The sequence below is a fragment of the Phascolarctos cinereus genome, unplaced genomic scaffold (assembly GCF_003287225.1).
Source record: "Phascolarctos cinereus isolate Bilbo 61053 unplaced genomic scaffold, phaCin_HiC Scaffold_9;HRSCAF=440, whole genome shotgun sequence".
Taxonomy (NCBI): Eukaryota; Metazoa; Chordata; class Mammalia; order Diprotodontia; family Phascolarctidae; genus Phascolarctos; species Phascolarctos cinereus.
Window position 1 is genome coordinate 241669378 of NW_027556402.1, and position 20341 is coordinate 241689718.

Genomic DNA, 20341 nt, shown 5'->3' on the forward strand with positions numbered 1-20341 from the left:
ACGCAAGCAGGGCAGGCGCGGGCCAGGACGGTGGCAGACGGGAGCGGACCGGACCGGGCTCAGAGCGCAGGGACCAGGGCGCACAGCCAGCAGCAGCAGCAGCAGCAGCAGCAGCAGCAGCAGCAGCAGTCAGAGCCAAGCCTACAGGTAAGCGGCGGGCTATCTACGCAGTTGCCAGCTCTGGAGCCCCGCTCCCAGCTGGGAGACTGCTGCGTTGGCACGGACTGAGGGCGCCGGGGAGGCAGGGGTCGCGCCGAAGCAGGGAGCCAAGCAAGGAGGACGGAAAGTTGGCTCGACCACTAGCGGCCAACTTCCCGGAGGAGCCCGGGCTCATGGGCGCTGTGCCAAGGGTTGCAGCTGTCCGGGACTGGGGACCCTGGAGCTGCCAGTCCTCCAGAGACCCTTCCCCTTCTTTCCTCCTTCCGGGGGCGGAGGCAGGGACCCGTAGTGGAACTCGTGGCTTTCCTAGCCTCAGTTTCCCTCCCCCACCTGCCTCTAGACGCTGCGCCGGCTGTGACAGTGAGTGTGATGAGCTCTCCTGGCCCCGTGAGTTCCCTTGTCTTGAGCATTCCCCCTTATTCCATGTGCAATTTCCCTCTCTCGTCTCCCCCTGTAGAAGACCCCGGATCCCCAGTGTCTCGATATGCTCTGCCTCATACCCTCCCTATTTCACCAAAACAAACAAAACTTCCAAGGCTTAATAGACTTCCTTGTGAAGGGTTTTTACTGTCAAATTGAGAGTCATTCTGGTGGAATGGGAGAAACCAAACCAAAAACGGTGGCTCTGGAGTCACAGGACCTGAGTTCAAATGCTGACTCTGTCCTTACCCATGTGACCCTGGGCAGATCATTGAACCTCTCTGGGTCTTAGTTTCCGAATCTGTAGAAAAATAAGGGAGTTGGACTAGATAATGTCTTAGGGTCTCTTTGGACCCTAGACCCAGGACCAGTTTTGATGGAAAGAAAGATTTGGAGTCAAATGTAGGTTCTACCTGTGTAGTATCTTCGCCTTTGTTCTCTCATCTGGAAAATAAGGCGGGGGGGGGGGGTGCTAGATCTCTTAAGGACTCTTTCTGAGTTTCAGGTGCCAGTTATACAAATATATGTATGTGTTTGTGTATGAATATAGATTTAGATAATACACTGAGGGCTTCTGGCAGCACTACATACTTCTGTTAGGTATATTATCTTTGGGATTCCTTTGGTATGTAGGTCCCTTTCAGCTCTTAAATTCTATGATGCCTTGACCTGAGAAATATGAGTTCTAGTCATTAGCCAGCTGGCATGACCTTGGACCTCCCCCAGGCAGGCACTTTACAAATATTATTCCCACTTGATCCTCACCTTAACTCTGGGAGGTAGGTGCTCTTATTATCTCCATTTTACAGATGAGGAAACTGAGGCAAGCAGAGGTCAAGTGACTTGAGCAGGGTCACACATCTAGTAAGTGTTAGAGGTAGAGTTTGAATCTGGTCTTCTTGACTCCAGGCCCAGCACTCTATCCACTGGGCTACTTAACTATCTCAGCTTCACTTTCTTTTTCGGCTGAGTAAACCTGAGTAAAGCACATTCTTCTTAGCCTTCTCCCTTTGCCTGAGGCATATTAAGTTTACAACTCAGAAACCCCAACTTATTTATTCATCTTCTTGGCAATGATTCTTTATAAATATGTCCTACCCAGCTCTCCACTCTGGGTAGCCAAGGAACACCAAAGATCCAGACATTGGTGCCTGGGCAGTATCTACTCCCCAGATCACCTCTTTTTTTTTTTCCCCCTTTGCCTGCTCTGGTAAGCTTAGCTTGGTCCCCATAGGTTTCTCCCTGGAAATTCTCCCTGGTGTTTCCTGACAACCCTCCCAAGCCCCAGGGACTTTTCTGGGTGAGCACAGCCTGGAGGCCCAGGCTAGGAAGGCCATGACAGCCTCTTATCTGATAGAAATGTGGATATACCAGTCCAGTCTGGGACAAACAGAGAAGGCCTGGGAAACTCTGTCTCAGTATGGGCTTTGGATTCAAAGTGGGAGCCATCTGGGGGCCTTCCCCATAGTGCTTGTGTTCTTGGAGAGTTTCTGGGCCTTGCGCTCTGATAAGCCACCCTGGGATGTCCTTCTTCAAGTTTGAAAAGTGGCGCTCTTTGTGTATTCTGGAACCTGCTTGCAGAGGAGGGTCTAAAGAGCACTGGCTAGTCTCTGTTTGGCCCTTCAGCCAGGGGCTGTTGAGAACTGACATTTGAAAGGAAGCCTGGGAAGACTTCCTTGTCACCTGCAGAGGCTAGCTGGTGGCAGAACCCACGTTGAGAAACGCTGCTTTGGTGGATTCCCCATGTGTACAGTGGGTGGGTATTTCTGACTCTAGGAAAGAGATAGACCTGCATTTGCTCTGGGCTTCTTCAACCTTTTGTATTTTCCCTGCCCCTTCTACATGGGTGGAATTGTGTGGGCCACATGTAACGGAAAAGCTGGATTCATTGGAATAAAGCACTCCGGTCTTTGGAGGGAACTAGGAGAAATGTAGAATAGAGGAAAAAATGCTGCATTTGGATCACAGGACTTGGGTTTGAATCTTGACTCAGCTGACCTTGGACAAGTCACTTCCCCTTTGACGGGCTAGTTGCTTCAGCTGTCAAATAAGATTAGTTGACTCAGTTGGACTGGATGAGTCCCACTTCAGACCTGAAATCCTATTAATTTTTCAGATCCTATTTTCCACCTGCTGCTGAAATCCAGCTGCAGTCACCAGAAATTAGGATGAAAACCAAGGTCAAATGAGATACTGTTTATGAAGTGCTTAGCACAGGGCCCTGCCACATAGTAGGCATCATACAAACGTTTGCTATTATTGATTACATGTGTGTTAGGTCCCTTGAAGGGGAATAGCATAAGATGTGAATCCCTGCCCTCAAAGCCTCTTCCTTCTTAGGGAGGAAAAAGATTATTAGCATTGTCTCTGGAAATAAATAGAAAAATTCACAAGGTGGGTGGGATGGAATGCCACTGATACTGCTGGTGATTTGGAAGAAAGCTTTGGAGAAAGGAGAAATCTTTTAGCAGTGAAAGGGACTGTAGAGTTAAGGTACCTTGCCTGGCCTCGAGGCAGCTTTCCAGCATGCAGCAAATCTGAGTCCTGGTTAAGCCTTGAGTTCCTTAAGAATATGAGATTCCCTTCTGCTGGGCCCTAGAGAGGGCTTAGTAAGGCCTCACTGTGGAATAATAACAATAGGTCACATTTATAACCATGATTTTGTTAAATCCTCAAAACCACACTGTGAGGCAGGTCCTGATGGTATTGGCATCCCTGTTTTACAGATGAGGAAATAGGCTTTGCCCACATCCATATAAGCTGATAAGTATAGTAGGGTAGGACTTGACCCCCGATCATCTCCTAACTCCGAGTCTCTAGACTTCACCCAAAAGCCCTTCAGAAGCCTGCACCAGCCAGCACACTCCTCCCTGCCAGGAAGATCACCCACACGGCCATTGGTATCCCTTGGAAGGTGCTTTTCCTTCTCGGCTGTCCCCATTCCTGCCATGCCGGTAAACCTCCAAGGGGGATCCGCTTCCATTCAGAAAGGGGACTGAATTTTTTGGACAATGTGGTCCTAGAGAGCTAGCCCATGACATTCCTCTGGCAAAGGTACCAGGGCCACCTGTCCTGACAGTGGCCTCAGCCTAGAGGGAGGGGCCCATTCCTTCCGGCTGCCAAATCTAGTGCCTATTGGTCAACTTGCTGGGAGGATTTGGAGTTGGCAGAACATCAGCCAACCACTTGAGGGCAAGGCCTCAGGAAAAATTCTCTTTAAAAAAAATCATTTTATTCTGAATTTAATAAAGTATTGGTCATTTCAATATACAGGTAACAGGACAGAAAAGGAGGATTGTATCAGAAATGACAGAGCTCTATTAATTTCCTTCTTGGCTTCCAGGAGCTGGGCTGAGCAGGGCGTTGCACGAGTTTAACAAATACTTGAACTGAAGGCACATTCCAGGCCCCAGCTCCCTCATTTTTACAGATAAGTTAACCGAGGCCCAGAAAAGAAAGGTGACTTCCCCAAGATCACACAGCCAGTTAAGCAGCAGAGCTAGGATAGGAACCCAGGTCCCTCCGACTCAAATCCAATGTTCTTTGCATGGTACCCAGACTCTCTGCTGTTGGGACATGGGTGGCTTGTAACAGAACTGCAGGAGGACTTCTCTTCAAACCTATTCCCATCCTCCCATTCTCCCCCCCAACTCCCCCACTCTCCTGGGCCAGGTGAAGGGGGGACAGTTTCATTAGTTCACTCCCTTCCATAGGAAGTTGCTCCAAGGGAGGGTGGGTGGTTCTGATTTAATCTGGGAGGATCAAATATCCTGGATTTGTTTCTGAGCTGGTCAGATCGGGAGAGAAAAGGTTCCTGCCCACCTGCCTCCCCACCAGGCCAGGGAGCTGTTTGTATGGGGTGGGCTGGGTTTCATCTTAATGACAGCAGCTTGGCCCTGGCTTCCCCTCCTGGCTGGGCTGGAGGGTCTGAGGAAGGAGGGACTGGAAGTGAAATCATAAACACACAAGAGAAGCTTCTTGGCCTTCTCCCCTCAACACCCCCCACTCTCCTGACAATGTTAAAAAAAAAAGTTCAGCCGACCATCCTATATGACATCTTATGCAGAAGGTAGACAAGTTATTGACTCAGTCCTCAGACCTATAACTCCTGGTTATTGTTTTTTTTTTTCCTGCCTACTGTGGGTTTCCCCACCAAGCGTTGACTCACTACCCAAGCAGTGCAGTGAGCTGTCTTTGAGGAGTAAAAGGCAGGGCAGTGTTGGGGGTGGGGTAGGAAGAAGTTTAAAATGAGTGTCTGACAACTGATTCTGAGTCAAAGGACCTGGGTTTGAATTCAGGCCCTGCTGCTTACTGCCAGTGTGAATGTGGGCAAGTCATTTAACTTCTCTGGGCTCCAATCGCTTCATCACATTGGGATGGGGTTGATTAGATGACCTTTAAGGTTCCCCCAGCTCTAAATCTGTAATTCCAATGAAAGATGAACACATCTGGAGAAACAAGCAGGTGTGTTCTTGCTCTTCCCATTCCTGGGGACCAACTCCAGCAAAGGATGTGGTGGTAGTGATGGTGGTGACGATAATGGTGGTGATGATGGTGGTGACAATAATGATGGTGATCATGTTGGTGGTGATGGTGTTTGGGGTTGCTGAGAACCCCAAAATGTCAGGGTACCAGGTGGCTTCCACCTCCAATGAATTCATACACTCGAACCTTCCTGAGAGAAGAGGGCAGAGTTCCTAATGAATCTGCAACTTAATGGGAGTGAGACTGAGGCAAAAAAGGACAGTGATAGGATCTGGATGGGATTAAGGAGTGGTAAGCAGTCCGGGGTGGTCCAGGAGCTATGGTAAAAGGACTGTCAAGTAAGCTAATTAAGTGATTTAGGGGGGCCAGTTGCCCTGGGTGGAGGCCAGTGATCTGGGCTGCTAAAACATATAGAAAAATTCAAGGACTGGGTTTCTTTCAAAGAGATGGTCTTTTCCTTTTAGAGGTCCAGGTCCCATGACCCCATCAATGGTGGTGGTGATGATGATGGTGGTGGTTGTGGTGGTGGTGTTAGATTCAACATGAGCCTTTTTACTTTGCTCATCCCTGGCCTCTCCTGCTCCCCATTCCCTTTCCAGTCTGTTCTAATTCCATTCCTCCTTCAAGACCCACCTCTTACACAAAGCATTCTCTGCCTCCCTCAGCCCCATGGAGATTTCTTCCTTCACTGAATGCTTAAACATAACACTTATCTATATCCCACAGTCTGGCAAGGTAGACTGTCTTCTCTAACTAACTGTTAGGCAGCCAGTCCTGCGGATGTAAGCCAACCCATCCCTCCCTGACCAGACTGTAAGGTTCTGGAGAACAGTGACTGTTTTTTCTATTTCTTCCACATCACCATATTCTTTTGGAGGGTGAGCCAGAGGCTGTCACAGCATGTGACGCAATTCAGCTCAACAGGCAATTGATTATTCCTTACTAGGTCTAGACCTTAGTATTAAAACTAGAAGGAACCTTAGGGTAGGGATTCTCAAACTCTCTTTGCGTGCTGGACCCCTTAGGCAGTTTGGTGAAACCTATGGACCCCTCCTCAGAATCATGTTTTAAAGGCATAATATAAGATGCCTAGGATTACAAAGGAAACCAATTATTTTAAAATCTAGTCATGTGTGTGTGTGTGTGTGTGTGTGTGTGTGTGTGTGTGTGTTCATTTTTTTTTTTAATAAAACCAAGCTCATGGATCCCAGGTTAAGAACCTTTCTGTCTTAGTTCTATCCCCATCCCCATACTTTACAGATGAGAAAACTGAGGCCCAGAAAAGTAATTTTCCCAAGGCCATGTAAGCTGTTAAGTGGCAGGACTAGGATGTGAACAAAACTAGGTCCTCTGACTCCACATCCATTGATCTTCCACTTAACTAACCTTCCCCTATATTTCCTCCACCTCCTCTGTGCCATGCGCCTGCACTGCGCTGGGAATATGTGGTTATAAGGTGAAATGGCCTCTGTCCTCAAGGGGCTTATATTCTACTGGAGGCAAAGGGTGAAAACCAGTCAAGTCAAAGAGCATTTATTAAATGCCTACTATGTTCCAGCCACTGTGCTAAGCACTGGAGTTAAAAAGAAAGGCAACTCTGGCCCTGCCCTCAAGGAGTTTACATTCTATTGGGGGAGTGTGGAACCCACTATGTACAAATGAAATATAGACAAGATAAACTGGAGACAAGGTCTGAGAGAAGGCATTAAGGGAAATCTGGGACAGCTCCTTACAGAACAAAATATGGTACACACACACACACACACACACACACAGAATATATGTGTATAGAACATGTATATAGAATTTTCTGGTGGGAGATATTCTACTCTGTGTTCTTGAGTGAGACAGGTCCTGTGATCATTGCCCTTTATCCTCCTGAGGAGAGAACATGAGTACTTCCTCCAAAATGGAGGCCAGCAAAAGGCATTTTGGCCTTTGGTCAAAAAGATGACCCAGCAGTCCAGCCCTGCCCAAGTGGTGCCTCTTCCTGGGGGCTTATGGCCTGTGCCCCATTGGCCACTCAGGCCCATAGAACTTTCTTTCCCACCCCTCACCCCCAAAAGTTTGACTTTCTCAAGGTCACACAAAGCTGAGATTCTCATCCAGTTCCTTGGACTCCCAGTCCTTTGCTTTTTCCATTGTGCCAAGTTGACCTTTGGAAAGACTTCTTGACTCCATTTGGGTTTTGCAGCCTAGCTTTGCAAATTCTTAAGAGCTGGCCTTTGGGAGACCATGATTTCTGCTAGTCCCTTTCCTGCCCAGTTACTTGAGGACTGGTCTGTCTTGAGCCCCAGGGATGGGTTCACTTACATCCCCAGGACTGGCTCCCTAACAGGATTCATATGCCTCCTGTCCTTGCCAGGAGCTGTGGTCAAGGGACGCTAGGTCAAGTGCAAGAGGATTCCCACTCGTCTGGTTGCAAGGACTCCTTAAGTTGGCAGCCTACCCAAATCCTCTGTTACCTGGAACTTAGAAGCCCCTGGTACTATGGGCAGACTGGCCAGATTTTCTTGCTATTTGGTCTATTTTATATTTCCTTAGCCTCATACATATTATTTTTGCCACAAACCACCATCTCATCTCACCTCTATAGAGAATGGAGGATTTGAGAACTTGAGACCAAGAATCGTTGAGGGAAAGTGGTTGTTTTTGTATTCTTAGAGTCAATTAAGCAATCAATTAACAAGCATTTATTAAGTACCTACTATGTGTACAGCATTGCCCTAGATACTGGGGACACAAATACAAACAATTCAACAATAGTAGATCCTTAATAAATGTTTGTTGAATGAATTAATGAATGAATGATAGGATGTGGATCTGAATCCAGATCCTGCCACTTGCTACTGGTATCACCATGGGCTAATCAATCAGTTTTCAAGTACCTACTATGCCTAGCACTGTGCTGGGCAATAACTACAGAGGAGACAGACATAAAAGAAATCCCTGCCCCCAAGGAGCTTCCCCTCTTTCACATACTTCAGTAGGTATAAAATATTTTACAAAGTAAACACCTGGGAAGGAGGAGGCCCTAGCTGGGGAAGATGGTATCAGTTGAGGCCTCAGGATGTGGTGTCTGAGCTGAGCTTCAAAGTCACTTAATCTCTCTGGGCCTCAGTTTTCTTATCTGTCAAATGGGAGGGGGGAGTCAGTTCTGAAAATATGTTCTTAGGAACTATTTTCTGCACTTGATTCTTCTGAAAAGGTGGCTGAAAATTGTCAGCAGGGGGAGGACTGCAGGGAATGATTCCACAAAAGAATTTTCCAAAATCTGTCCTGGTGTCAGGACGTGCTCTGCATTCTCCCATGTCTCCAGTCCTGGGTGATGAGAATTAATGATCAGACGGGTGACCCTGAGGTCTAGACAAGATACTCATTCATCAAAGAGGCTCCCTTATGTTCTCCAAACCTGACTTGAAAAGTGAGTGGGTATGTGTTCATAGCGGATGTATCATTTGAAAACTCATAACCCTGGATTCCAGCACCATGTTAGGCCCTGAGGGGGGATGACAACAAAAGGCAAAAGAGCCGTTTAGCTAGCCCCCAAGGACCTAATCCATCTCTTTGTAGACAGGGAATGTATATACAAAGTACTTAAGAGAATGGTGCAAGACAGTATATACTTAAGTGGAGTGAGGCATTGTGGGTTTATTACAGAAGAGTGAGGGTCTTGGAGTCAGGAGAGTGTTAAGTTCAAATACCACCTTTGGCCCTTGATATATAACCTTAGACAAATCACTTTCAACATCATCATCTTCATCATCACCATCATCATCCTTCACCATGATTTTTGTTGTTATTGTTGTTATTATCACCACCACCACCACTACTATCGTTATTTTTGTTGTTATCATTGTTTTCATCATCTTCATCATCACCACCACCACCACCATCATTATTATTTTTGTTGTTATCATTGTCATCATCATCATCATTATCATCCAAAGATTTCTATCCATGGAGTTCTTTGGAATTCTCCTATAAGTCTATCTGTAGAGCACTGAATCAACAAATATCTTGGCTTTAAACATCTAGCAAACACCAAAGAAAATGAATGTTTCCATCTACATAATAGAACAAGAAAAGAAGATTGTACATGAAACTACAGGTCTCTGTTCTGTACCTTTTGGTTTTCTTTCCTAGCATACACTAAATTCCCCATGTATTTTTAAAAACTGTCATGGGGATCTGATATTTGGAAGCAAAGACTTCCCTAGAGACTTGTTGGGATTCGCCACAAAGTTTAACTTCTCTTTTAAGGTCCCAACGTTTCACAGTATCAATTAGTAAAGCATGCAAAGATGGAAACAGACTGTGGGAGTATGGTGTAACTCTCAATCTTGCCTTTCAGTTATAGCTGACCTTTAACCCATCTCTTCTCCACCTCCCCTTGGAAATGATGGCACCATTAAAACTGCTGTGGCTCCTGAGTGTTTAATAACACTCCTTGCCCCTCTCTTCCAGTGCCTGCCAGGAGTCAACTGGTGGGAAGACAGATAGGAGTAGGAATAATCCTTTCCCAAGGGTGAAGGAAGGTGGGGCAAGGGATGGTGGAGTTGAGAGGAAAGGGCAGGAGGTGATGGGCTTCAGTACTACTCACCGTCTCCACTATAAGAATATTACCCAGTACAATAAGTCCCAAGCTGGGCTTTAAGGTCCTGGGAGAAGAAATACTAGGAGCACTGGTAGCTAAGGGTCATCAGGCCCGAGGGTAAAACACCTTGGAGAAGAGAAGACACAGGGAAATGGGGGAGAGGGGGAGGACATAGTTGCCTTCATGCGTTCAAAGAGTTGTCACATAGAACAAAATTCAATTCAATAAGCATTTAATGAGCTTTTACCATGGGCAGGCACCTGTCACAAGGATGAAGGATTCGATTTCTTCTGCTTGGTCATAGCAACTAGAACTAGGGACAATGGGTGGTAGCTAGGGAGGGACAGATTTTGGCTTGATGTCAGAAAAAACTTCCTAACAATCAGAGCTGTCCCCTGATGGGGATAACAGACTGCCTTGGGAGGCAGTGGGTCATCCATCACTGGAGGTCTTCCATCAAATGTAGGCTGACCAACGAAGTGTTGGGTATGTTCAGAGGGGAGTCCACTTCAGACGAAAGCTAGAGTCCAAGGCGGAGGAGCCCCATCCCAATTCTGCAGTTCTGTGATCCGATGAGTCTTGTCCCACTGGCTAGAGATCAAATAAAGAGATCCAGAAGAGGACAGCTCCTTCCCTGGGCTTGTGCAGTGTGTTGGGCATGGGAAATCTCCTCCTCTTCAAGTCTTCCTGCCGCTGCTGGTTTTTTCCACTAATATAGTTCAGGAACTGGACTGTCAAGGTTGAGATGTACGTCAGCCAAGCCAATTATACACATCTAACTGTTGCCATGGGCAAGTCAATGTCATGGTGGCCAGACCAGAGAGGAGAGTGCTCAGAAAGGCCATATGCCAAAGGTTGAAGAAACTTTGGTGTTCCCTTCACCCCAGAGAAGCGTGAGGCAAGAAATAATGCTCATGATCCAAATAATATAGAAATGATAAGCATGCCCATTTCAGTAGCATTTTAAGGTTTTAGAACTTCAAAGGACCTCAGAAATCATCTAGTCTAACCCTTACTTTCTTTACCACTAATGCCCTGTCAGATAGGCAGTATCATATTATTATCCCCATTTTACAGATGAGTAAACTGAAGGTAAGGTGTCTTGTACAGTCTAATAACTTTATGTTGCAGAGCCAGGATTTGAAGCTAAGTTCCCTGACCTCAAAATTAGTACTTGCTTTATCATATAGTGAATAGAGAGTGCTAGGCCCAGATCCAGGAAGATATGAGTTCAAATCCTGTATCTTACACTTCCTTACTATGTGACCCCGGGCAAGTTATTTAACCTCTATCAGACTCAGTTTCTTCATTTATATAATGGAGATAATAAGAGCACCTTAAGAGCACAGGGTCACTGTAAACATCTAATAAAATAATATAGGCAAAGCACTTTGAAAACCATAAAGTGCTATACAAATGTTACCTATAATTATTATTATTGTTGTTGTTTTATTTGTCAGGCTTCTTCTTAGACACGATCAAAAAGGGAACATGCAAAATAAGATCGTTAGATCCTAGATTGAGAGGTAGAAGGGACCTTAGAGGTCATATAGCTCAACCTTCCCTCTTATTTTACAAAACTGGGAAACTGAGACCCCACGAAGTGACCTGTTCAAGGTCATGCAGGTACTAATGAAGCTAGGATTCAGACCTATGTTCTCTGACTGCAATCCAGCACTCTTTCCTCTGTGCCACTGGAGTTCTGGGGGACCTTTTAGGACATTTTAGAAGGGGACTCCCTGGGTTAGTGAATATCACCCCTGCTATGATGTTAGCTAACTCCCCTCAGACTTGGGGGAAGACACTCATTTCTGCTTTTAGCACTCACAACAAGCTGAGAGTATGTTGTACAGAAAGTGGCCTCTGGTAGCTATGTGGAAGGGTGCAGTTAACACTAGACCTGAAACCAAGATACCTGGGCACTAGGCCCAGTTTTGCCATTGAATTGTTGTGTGATGTTGGGTAAATCCCTTCCCCCTCTGGGCTTCTATCTCTTCATCTGCAGAGTTTCAGCGTTGACCTAAATCTTCCTTTCTGCTTTTAATATTCCTATAACTAAATTGATATTAATACCGCTAAGTGCTGGAGCAGTTGGTGCTCTGTGGTGTGTCCGGGCACTGACCGAGAAGGCATCTGAGCATGAGGGGAGACCTGGCTCCCCAGCTGTGAGTACAGCCCTCTGCCAGTATCAGGTGGGAAGCTGGACATGGCAGTTTGACCAGTTTTAGACTGGTACTATCCATTCTTTGATTTGGCAGACAGGGCTGCTGACACTGGGGAGCTGGGGTGGGGACTGCCTTCCTGTGCAATGTTCCGGGGAGTTAAAGTGGCCCCGGGGAAGTTTCACCTGCTAGAATTAACTGTCTCCCATCTAGTGTCGTGCTGATTTCTCCCAGTGGGGTAGAGAAGGCAGGTCTGCTCAGGATTTAATAATAGAATAGGAAGCACAATCTGGGTGGGGACTTTAGAACTGTAGAAGATAGGGCTGGACATCACCTTCAACATCAGCTAGGCCAACCCCCATAGAGTGTCAGTCCTATATGGAGTTGGAAGATCTAGGTTCAAATTCCAGTTACTTACTAGATGTGTGATCTTTGGTAGGTCATTTAACCACCATAATCTACATTTGTAAAATGAGAGACTTGGGCCAGATAATCTTTGAGGTCACTTCTAGCTCTAAATCTGTGATTCTGGGAACTCTCTTAGACTCAAATTTTCCCATTGGTAAAATGAAGTCCTTCTCTCTAAGTATACAACCCGAACATATATGATCCTGTGAAGCCAATTTATCTTTCTGATACTTTTTTTTTGGGGGGGAGGGCTAGGCAATGGGGTTAAGTGACTTGCCCAGGGTCACACAGCTAATAAGTGTCAAGTGTCTGATCTGAGACCAGATCTGAACTCAGGTCCTCCTGACTCCAGGGCCAGTGCTCTATCCAACTGTGCCACCTAGCTGTCCCCAGTTTACCTCTATGAGACTCAGTTTCCTCATCTGTAAAATAAGAGATGACCTCCGAGGTCCCTTCTTGTTCTAAGGAAACTGAGGCATAGAGAAAAGGACTGGCTTCATAGAATCATCTATTTTTAAAATTAATTTTCATTTTAAAATGAGTTAGCATTTATTCTCTCTTCTTCCTCCTTCCCTTCCTTACTGGAAAAAAAAAAAGGAAAATAGAAAAACAAAACTCTCGTAACACATGCATAGTCAGGCAAAACAAATTCCCACACTGGTCACGTCCACAAATGTCTGCCTCATTCAGCATCTTGAGTCTATCGTGTCTCTGTCAGGAGGTGGGGGGCAGGAGGCATCATCATCTGTCTTCTGAAGGAGTCATTGTCATTATATTGATGAGAGTTTTAATTTTTTTTCCAAAGTGACTTGTTGTTGCACTGTTTTTTGTTATCATATAAATTGTTCTCCTGGTTCTACTCACTTCACTCTGCATCAGTTCATACAGGTCTTTTCAGGATTCTCTGACTGTCCCCTTCATCATTTCTTACTGCACAATAGTATCCACCACTCTCATATATCATAATGTTTAGCTCCACCTTTTTAATCTCCATTGCTTTACTCCCACAAAAAGAGCTGCTACAAATATTTTAGAACACATGGGTCTTTTACAATTTCCTCTTTTCTTAAAAAAAAATCTCCTTGGGGTATCATTGGGTCAAAGGGTATGCAGAGTTTGGTGACTTTTTGCAGCATAGTTCCACATTGCTTTCCGGAATGGCTGGAGCAATTCACACTTCCACCAACAGTGCGTAAATGTGCCTGGTCTCCCACAGCCCTTCCAACACTGGTCATTATCCCTTTCTTCCCAAATTTGCCAGTCAGATGAGTAAGAGGTGAAATCTCAGAGTTGGGGCTTTGTTTTGTTTTAATTTTAGTAAAAGGCAAAAGATTTCTTCTGAGTTAAAACCAGAGCATTCTCAGGGTTCTTTAAATTTACACTTCTCTATAGTGAGTTGGAACATTTTTTTTTTCATGCAGCTATTGATAGCCAGGATTTCTTCCTTTGAGAATGCCCAAGACTTATATAGAGCCATACAGGATTGTATAGGTCATGAAGTCCAACCCTTTCATTTTGCTGAGAAGGAAACTGAAGTTCAGAATAGGGGGAGTAAGTGGCTAGAGATTATAGTGGTTGTAAGTGGGAGAGGTGTGATTCAAACCCAGGTCCCTGACTCTAAATCTAGTAGTCTGATGGAAAATCAGACTAGAAGAGGACATTGAACAAAGTGATAGAGCCTAGGCTAGATTACAGCTCTCCTTTCAGTCCGGTGCTCCTCCGTTTACCAGTCACTCAGCATTGTGCACCCAACACTGTGCTCAGTGTGGGGATCCAAAGATGCCTTCAAAGAGCTCACATTCTTACTAGAGTCCTCACCAGGCCACGTTCAGGGACTTCTCCTTCCTTGTAAGTCTGCCTCGGTTTTGGCTCATTCAGGTCCAGTCCATGGTACTTCTGAATGGGACATTAAAGTCTTCTTTGATTTAAGACTAAGGAATCTCCCCTGAAGAGTGGGGGCAGGGATCCCTCAGCTGCGGCCAGAACAGAGTCAAGGCAACTTGTGGGCAGCTCTCTCACCTATAGGTCCCAAGCAGTCACATGAGGTGCTCTCCCTTTCCTTGGTAACTTGAGCTCAGGTGCGTGGGTGGGGGAGTCCATGGGACTTCATCTGTCACGTCCAGGTAGTGCCCTGGGAGCCTTGGGTTGGGCCCTGATCAAGCTGGCAGCTTGCATAACTGTTTTCCTCTCCAAAGAACAAGATACCCAAATACTCTACTCATGTTGCTTCTCAGTGCTAATCCATTTCCCTGATGGTTCACTGGTCGAGGTAATACAGAAGATAGCTGGGATTCCAATTTAAATATACTCCTCAGCTTACTGTGTGATGGTGAGGAAATTACTTCCCCTCTCTGTGTCCCATTTTTCTCATGGGAAAAGAAGAAAGAACAAATTGGAGAAAATAAGGCCTTGAGTAGAAAGAGTCTCTGCACTAGGTAGGAGTCAAAAGGCCTGATACAATGTTAACCATTGCTATTATTACTCTAACTCTCTGTGTCCTGGAGAAGTCACTTATCTCTGTCAGCTTCAGTTTCCTCAACTGTAAAATGAAGATAATGATAGCATCTACTTTCCAAAGTTATTTCAAGGATCAGATGATACTATATTTGTAAAGTGCTTACTTAGCACAGTGCCTGGTACACAGTAGGTACTTAATAAATAATTATTTCCTTCTTTCTTATGAAGTTAGTCTCTGGATGAGATGATCTCTCCCAACTCTAAGGTTCTAAGGAGCTTTCCAGGTCTGATACTCTATGTTCCAAGCTTCTTCCCAACTCTGACATCCTAGGTTCTTGGTTCTAATACCCTTTCTAGACATTCTAGGTTTTTGGTTCTAATACCCCTTCTAACTTTGATATCCTATGTTCTAAGGTGCCTTCCAGTTCTGACATTCTAAGTTCTAAGAACAGTCTATGTTTTAAATTCATTTCCATTCCTGACATTCTATGTTCTATAGTCATTTCCAGTTCTAACATTGTGTGTTCTAAGGCCTTTCCCACCTCTGACATTCTATGCTTTCTGATAATTTCTAGCTCTAACATTTTATGTTCTAAAGTGCCTCCCAGATCTGACATTCTAGGTTCTCTGTTCTAAACTCTCTCTCAGCTCTGACATTCTGTATCCTGTGGATGCATGAATGTTTAGTGGTACAATTTGTTATGAATCAATTCCCTTACTGGATTACCTTCCTTCACCTAATTCTCAGGTTCATTTATCCAGTCATCCAACAAACTTCTCTTAAGTGCCAAGAGTGTTCACAAAGTCTGTGTTAAATGCTTTATATGAGTAAAGGCTGGGAGGCAGGGAGAGAGGACAGAGGTTTAAGTTCTTTTCCTTGACCTTGTGGAACTTAACTGCCAACGAGGAAGACAAAGCACAAACACAGCTCTCGGTGATGTGCAGATTGCTTGGGATAAGCAATGCCTTTGATATGGTTTCATTTGGTGGCAGCAGTAGTCATGCATGTGTGCTCCCACTGACATTCGGCTGACTCAGAACATCCGATTTTGATCAGAGGCAACCAGGTTGAGCTGGTTTCCTTACCTTTAGTTACTCTTTCATTTTGTGTGGGTGTTGGATTTCATGCCAAACACTTGTATTTCATTGCCCTGTTTGTGTATTTAGTTATTTGGTTTTTAAGGATGGCTAGAACTCAAGGAAATGTAGAAAAGTTCTAGCTTTTAAAGAACACATCTCAAAAACCACTAGAGACATTGCAGTAGCTGTTGGTGTGGGGGCTTTCAGGATCATTCAAGCCCACAATGAAACAGGGTCAATCATAGGAAAGCACAAAGGATTGTTTTAAAACAGCCAGATCATCCAAAAACAGACAAAGACCTTCAGAGAGACATGGCAGCTGGAGAGATTATTACTGGTTCCTCCACAGTGTGGATGTGGTCGGCTTCTTGAAATCAAAAATAGAGTGAGGAAGCCAATAATATAAACACCTGCTAACCATTGCTAGAAAGGAAAAAAAAATACTTCTCATGGGCAAGATAGTACAAAGACCCAAGTACTGCAAATTGGGAAAGGGTAATTTTACTGATAAAAGTCACTTTTCCATTCAAGGCTATATCAAAATGATTAGCCAGATGAAGTCTAAATGAAGCTGTAAGATCTGGGCATCTTCATCTGACTGTAATACATCCATCTCCCAAGATATTTTGGTGACCTTGATTTCCAATGGCTCTAGGAGGTAAGTCAGTAAGGGAATTGATTCATAAACCTAGATGTCTGGTTGCCATGGAGGGAATGATGATCTCTGACATGTCTCTATCTCTACCAGTGTTTCTCTCTATCTCTATCTCCATTTTTATCTATCAACTATATCACATATACTACCTATCAGTAATAGATAGATGATGGATACATAGATGGATGATAGCTGATAGTTGAATAGATGGATGTCTATATACAGACAGATATAGGTAGATGGATAGATAGATAATAGATAGATAGATAAATAGATAGACAGATGAATAGACTAATAAGTAGAAGTATTTGGGATTATAGAAATTCTCAGAAATGGAGATGGGATACTACAATGCTACCCTGTACTATGCCATACACCCTGTGTAGGTAAAAAGTATATCCAAGAGATGAAGGTAAACATGCTTCAGTGGCCTGGGAACTCATCTTAGTTAAAGACTGTTGGAATACCCATAGCCTATAATTAAAGCTAAACTTGGAAAAATAGATTGTTCATCAAAGGTATTCTTCATTTCTAATAGGATAAAAGAGTATTTTCATAGGATCGTAAATCTAAGGCCAGAAGGGACAAGCAAAGTCATCTATTTCAACCACTTCAGTCTAAAACTGAGGAAAACAAGACCCAGGGAGGTGAAGTAATTAAGTGGTGGGGGTAGGATTTGACCCAGGTCCCCTGAATCCAGGACTAAACACTCTATACTATACCACATGAAGAATTGAAGAACATGGGTCAAAATTTTGTAAACTCAATGCTAAATTTTGTGAAACAAATAATTGCAAGAAAAGGAGCAAATACTGCATTTGCAAACTTTTTTTTTAAAGGATGTAAAAAGTAGCAAAGTTAATTATATGTCATTAAATTGAATGACTTGACCTTATCATAGTTATTTTGCCTACCATTACACCTTGCCTTCACCTGCCTCTGAGGTTCATTCATTTATTGAACAATCATTTATTAAGTGCCTAATGTATACAAGGACAACATTTTGTGACATGCTTTATTTGTATAGGGGTGGTTGGTGGGAACTTAAAAGCCAAGTTTCAGTGAAATACATTTCCTGACCTCAGGGAGGTTACTGCCTAGTGAGAAGAGAAAACCTCAGCCCTCCCAACTGCACTTGGCTGCCTCGGTTTATGAGGGCATCGAAATAGCCCTGAGCCAAGAGCTCTGGGAGGCCTGAGGGGGAAGGTAAGAGACCAGAGGAGCTATCCAGTCCTGGAGGTTGTCCCCAGTCTAGGGGCAGCTTCCATCAGAGCCAAATTCGGATGACTCATTCCTAGTCCTTTTCCTTCTCCCCAGTCACTTTCCCAGCCTGGAGGATCATCTGCCCTGCTCTTCTGATTGGGTGACTGCGTAAACTGGATCACCATTGCAGGAAAGATCCCAACCATCATGCCTTCACTTTTCCTGCTCCCCCGTCTATGTTCTCTTCCCCAATCAGAATGTAAGCTCTTTGAGGGTAGGGACTGCTTTGTTTTCTTATACTTATATCCTCGGCACTTAGCACAGTGCCTGAAACACAGTAAGCACTTGATAAATGCTCTCTCTGTTTGTCTATCTCTGTGTCACCCTTAACAGGAAGGCTGACCGGTGCTATGGTCATTGGCTTGCTGAGAAGCATTAGCCCTTCTGAAATTACAAGAGACCAAGGAGTTGGGTGCAAATCCTTCCTCTGATATTTGCTACCTGTGTGACCCTTGATAACTCACATAATTGTTCCATCTCATTTCACTCACTAAAATGTGAATGTTGGATTATTAACCCTTTGAAGTGATCCTGGGCAAGTCACTTAACTCTGTTTGCCTTGATTTCCTCATCTATAAAATGAGTTAGAGAAGGAAATGGCAAAACCATTGCAATATCTTTGCCAAGAAAACTCCAAATGGGGTCATACAGAGTCAGACATGACTGGAACAACCGAACACCACAACAGTCCTTTCTAGAACATGCTATCCACCTTAAGATGCAGAGCTGATGGACTCAGTGTAAAAATGAAGCCTATTTTCTTCTTTTTCTTTCTTCCTTTTCTTTTTTTTTTACATGGTTAATGCAGAAAATTTATTTTGCATGACTATTCATATTTATAATAGGTTTTTTTTTTTGCCTTCCCGTTGGGTTGGGGGAGGAAGAGAATTTGGAACTAAAAAAAGGGAATTTAAAAGTCTCTGTGCTTTAAATAATAATAAAGTCCCTTTTGGCTCTATGATCCTGTGTTTCAAGCTCCTTTTCCTTTGGGTCCCATGCTATATGCTTCTAGTTCTAATGATAGCCTTCATCAATCTAGGACTTTACAGTTTACAACATATGAGATAGGTAATAATCAAAATGACAGCTTATATTTATTATAGTGTCTTAAGGTTTACAAAGCACTTTATATACATTTATCTTATTCAATACCTCAGAGTAACCTTTTGATATGGGTCCTCTTATTATCCCCATGTTTCAGATGAGATTACTAAGGTGAGGTTAAGCTACTTTTCCAGGGTCTCATGGCTAGGAAGTGGTGACTGAAGTGAGAATGATTGGAATTCAAGTCATGGTGATTCCAAGTCTAGCACTCTATCCATTAAACTATGTTTTTATTATTTTACAGATGGGGAAACTGAGGCTTAGACAAGTTGAATGACTATCCTGAAATAACCAGGTTAGCAAATGGTAGAGTCAAAGTTTAAATACAGGGGTCAGCTAGGTGGCACAGTGGATAGAGCACCAGCCCTGGAGTCAGGAGGACCTGAGTTCAAATTTGGCCTCAGACACATAACACTCACTAGCTGTGTGACTCTGGGCAAGTCACTTAACCCCATTGCCTAACAAAAACAAAAAAAAAAAGTTTAAATCCAGGTGTTTGGACTCCCAAGTAAAATGCTATTTGTACTGTATTCAATTTACCATAAATTAGGGAAGTGGGGAAGGAAATAGTTGTGGAAATCAGGATAGGAGCTAGACTTTTGATTTCACTGGTTGTGGGAACTCCTGGATGAGTAAACTTCCCCTAAGTATGCAGATATCTACAATTTATGGTCTTTGGGATTTACCTGGGGGTATTGAGAGGCTGTCTTTTTCAGGGTAACACAAGGCAGGATTTGAACCTAGGTCTTTCTGATTCAGAGGCAGGTTTTCTGCTACCTTAACTGGAAGAATCTAGGGCTACTTAGAGGGCTAACTTTGAGTAGAGATTGAAGTTAGCCTGGGTTAGATTAAAAAGCAGAATCTCAGGCAGTAGAGGATTTTTCTCTCTGAAGCCTTTGTCCAAAGGATAATGGGTCTACCTGGTGATGAGCAGGCTGTTTCTTGGGGGAAGTTTTATGACTGAACCTCCCCTGTGGAAGAGGGTAGGGCTGGGCCCATGTCAAGGCGGCTTCCCATCTTGGATCCCCTGATGAATTGGTTCTCCTGCTCTCCACTGTCCTCACTCCCTCACATAAGCATACCTTCTACTTGTTTGCACAATAGGGTTAGGGATTTCCCAGGTCCTGCCTGCCTGATATATGTCATCCCTGTGCCCTGTCTTGGCAGGGGCATCTGGCCCAGGCCAAGCAGCAGATGTTTTGAGTTTCTTGAATTAGAAATGCCTCTTTTCCAGGAGAATAATAAACCTCCCTGCCCAATCTCCCAGCTGGGACTTGGAGCTAGGAAGGGAACTCTGTCTTGGAATGCTCTGGTACTTAAACTTGGAAGGACCTAGGAGATCATCTGGTCCAGCATCCTTGATTTACTGATGAGGAAACTGAAGCACATCATAGATAACGAAGCATAGAGCCTGTCGGTCAGTCAACAAGCATTTATTAAGTGTGTACCATGTGTCAGGCACTGTGCTAAGCACTGGGGATCCAGAGAAAGGCAAAACAAACAAAAAAAACCCACCCCCACCCCCCAAAAAAAACACTCCCCACCCTCAAA

General features: G+C 44.3%; 1 protein-coding gene across 2 annotated transcripts in view; it reads left to right on the top strand.

The window, feature by feature from the left end:
• The first annotated feature begins 336 nt into the window (after nucleotides 1-336).
• CD82 (CD82 molecule) overlaps nucleotides 337-20341 on the top strand; it is a 79213-nt gene continuing 59208 nt past the window's right edge. The window contains exon 1 of one of the 2 annotated variants that reach the window (XM_021009729.2): nucleotides 337-546. In XM_021009729.2, the coding sequence (XP_020865388.1) occupies nucleotides 529-546 (18 nt within the window). In that variant the 5' untranslated portion in view covers nucleotides 337-528. Of the gene's footprint in view, nucleotides 547-16330; nucleotides 16427-20341 lie in introns of those variants that run through there. The other variant, XM_078148479.1, reaches the window with a different exon arrangement.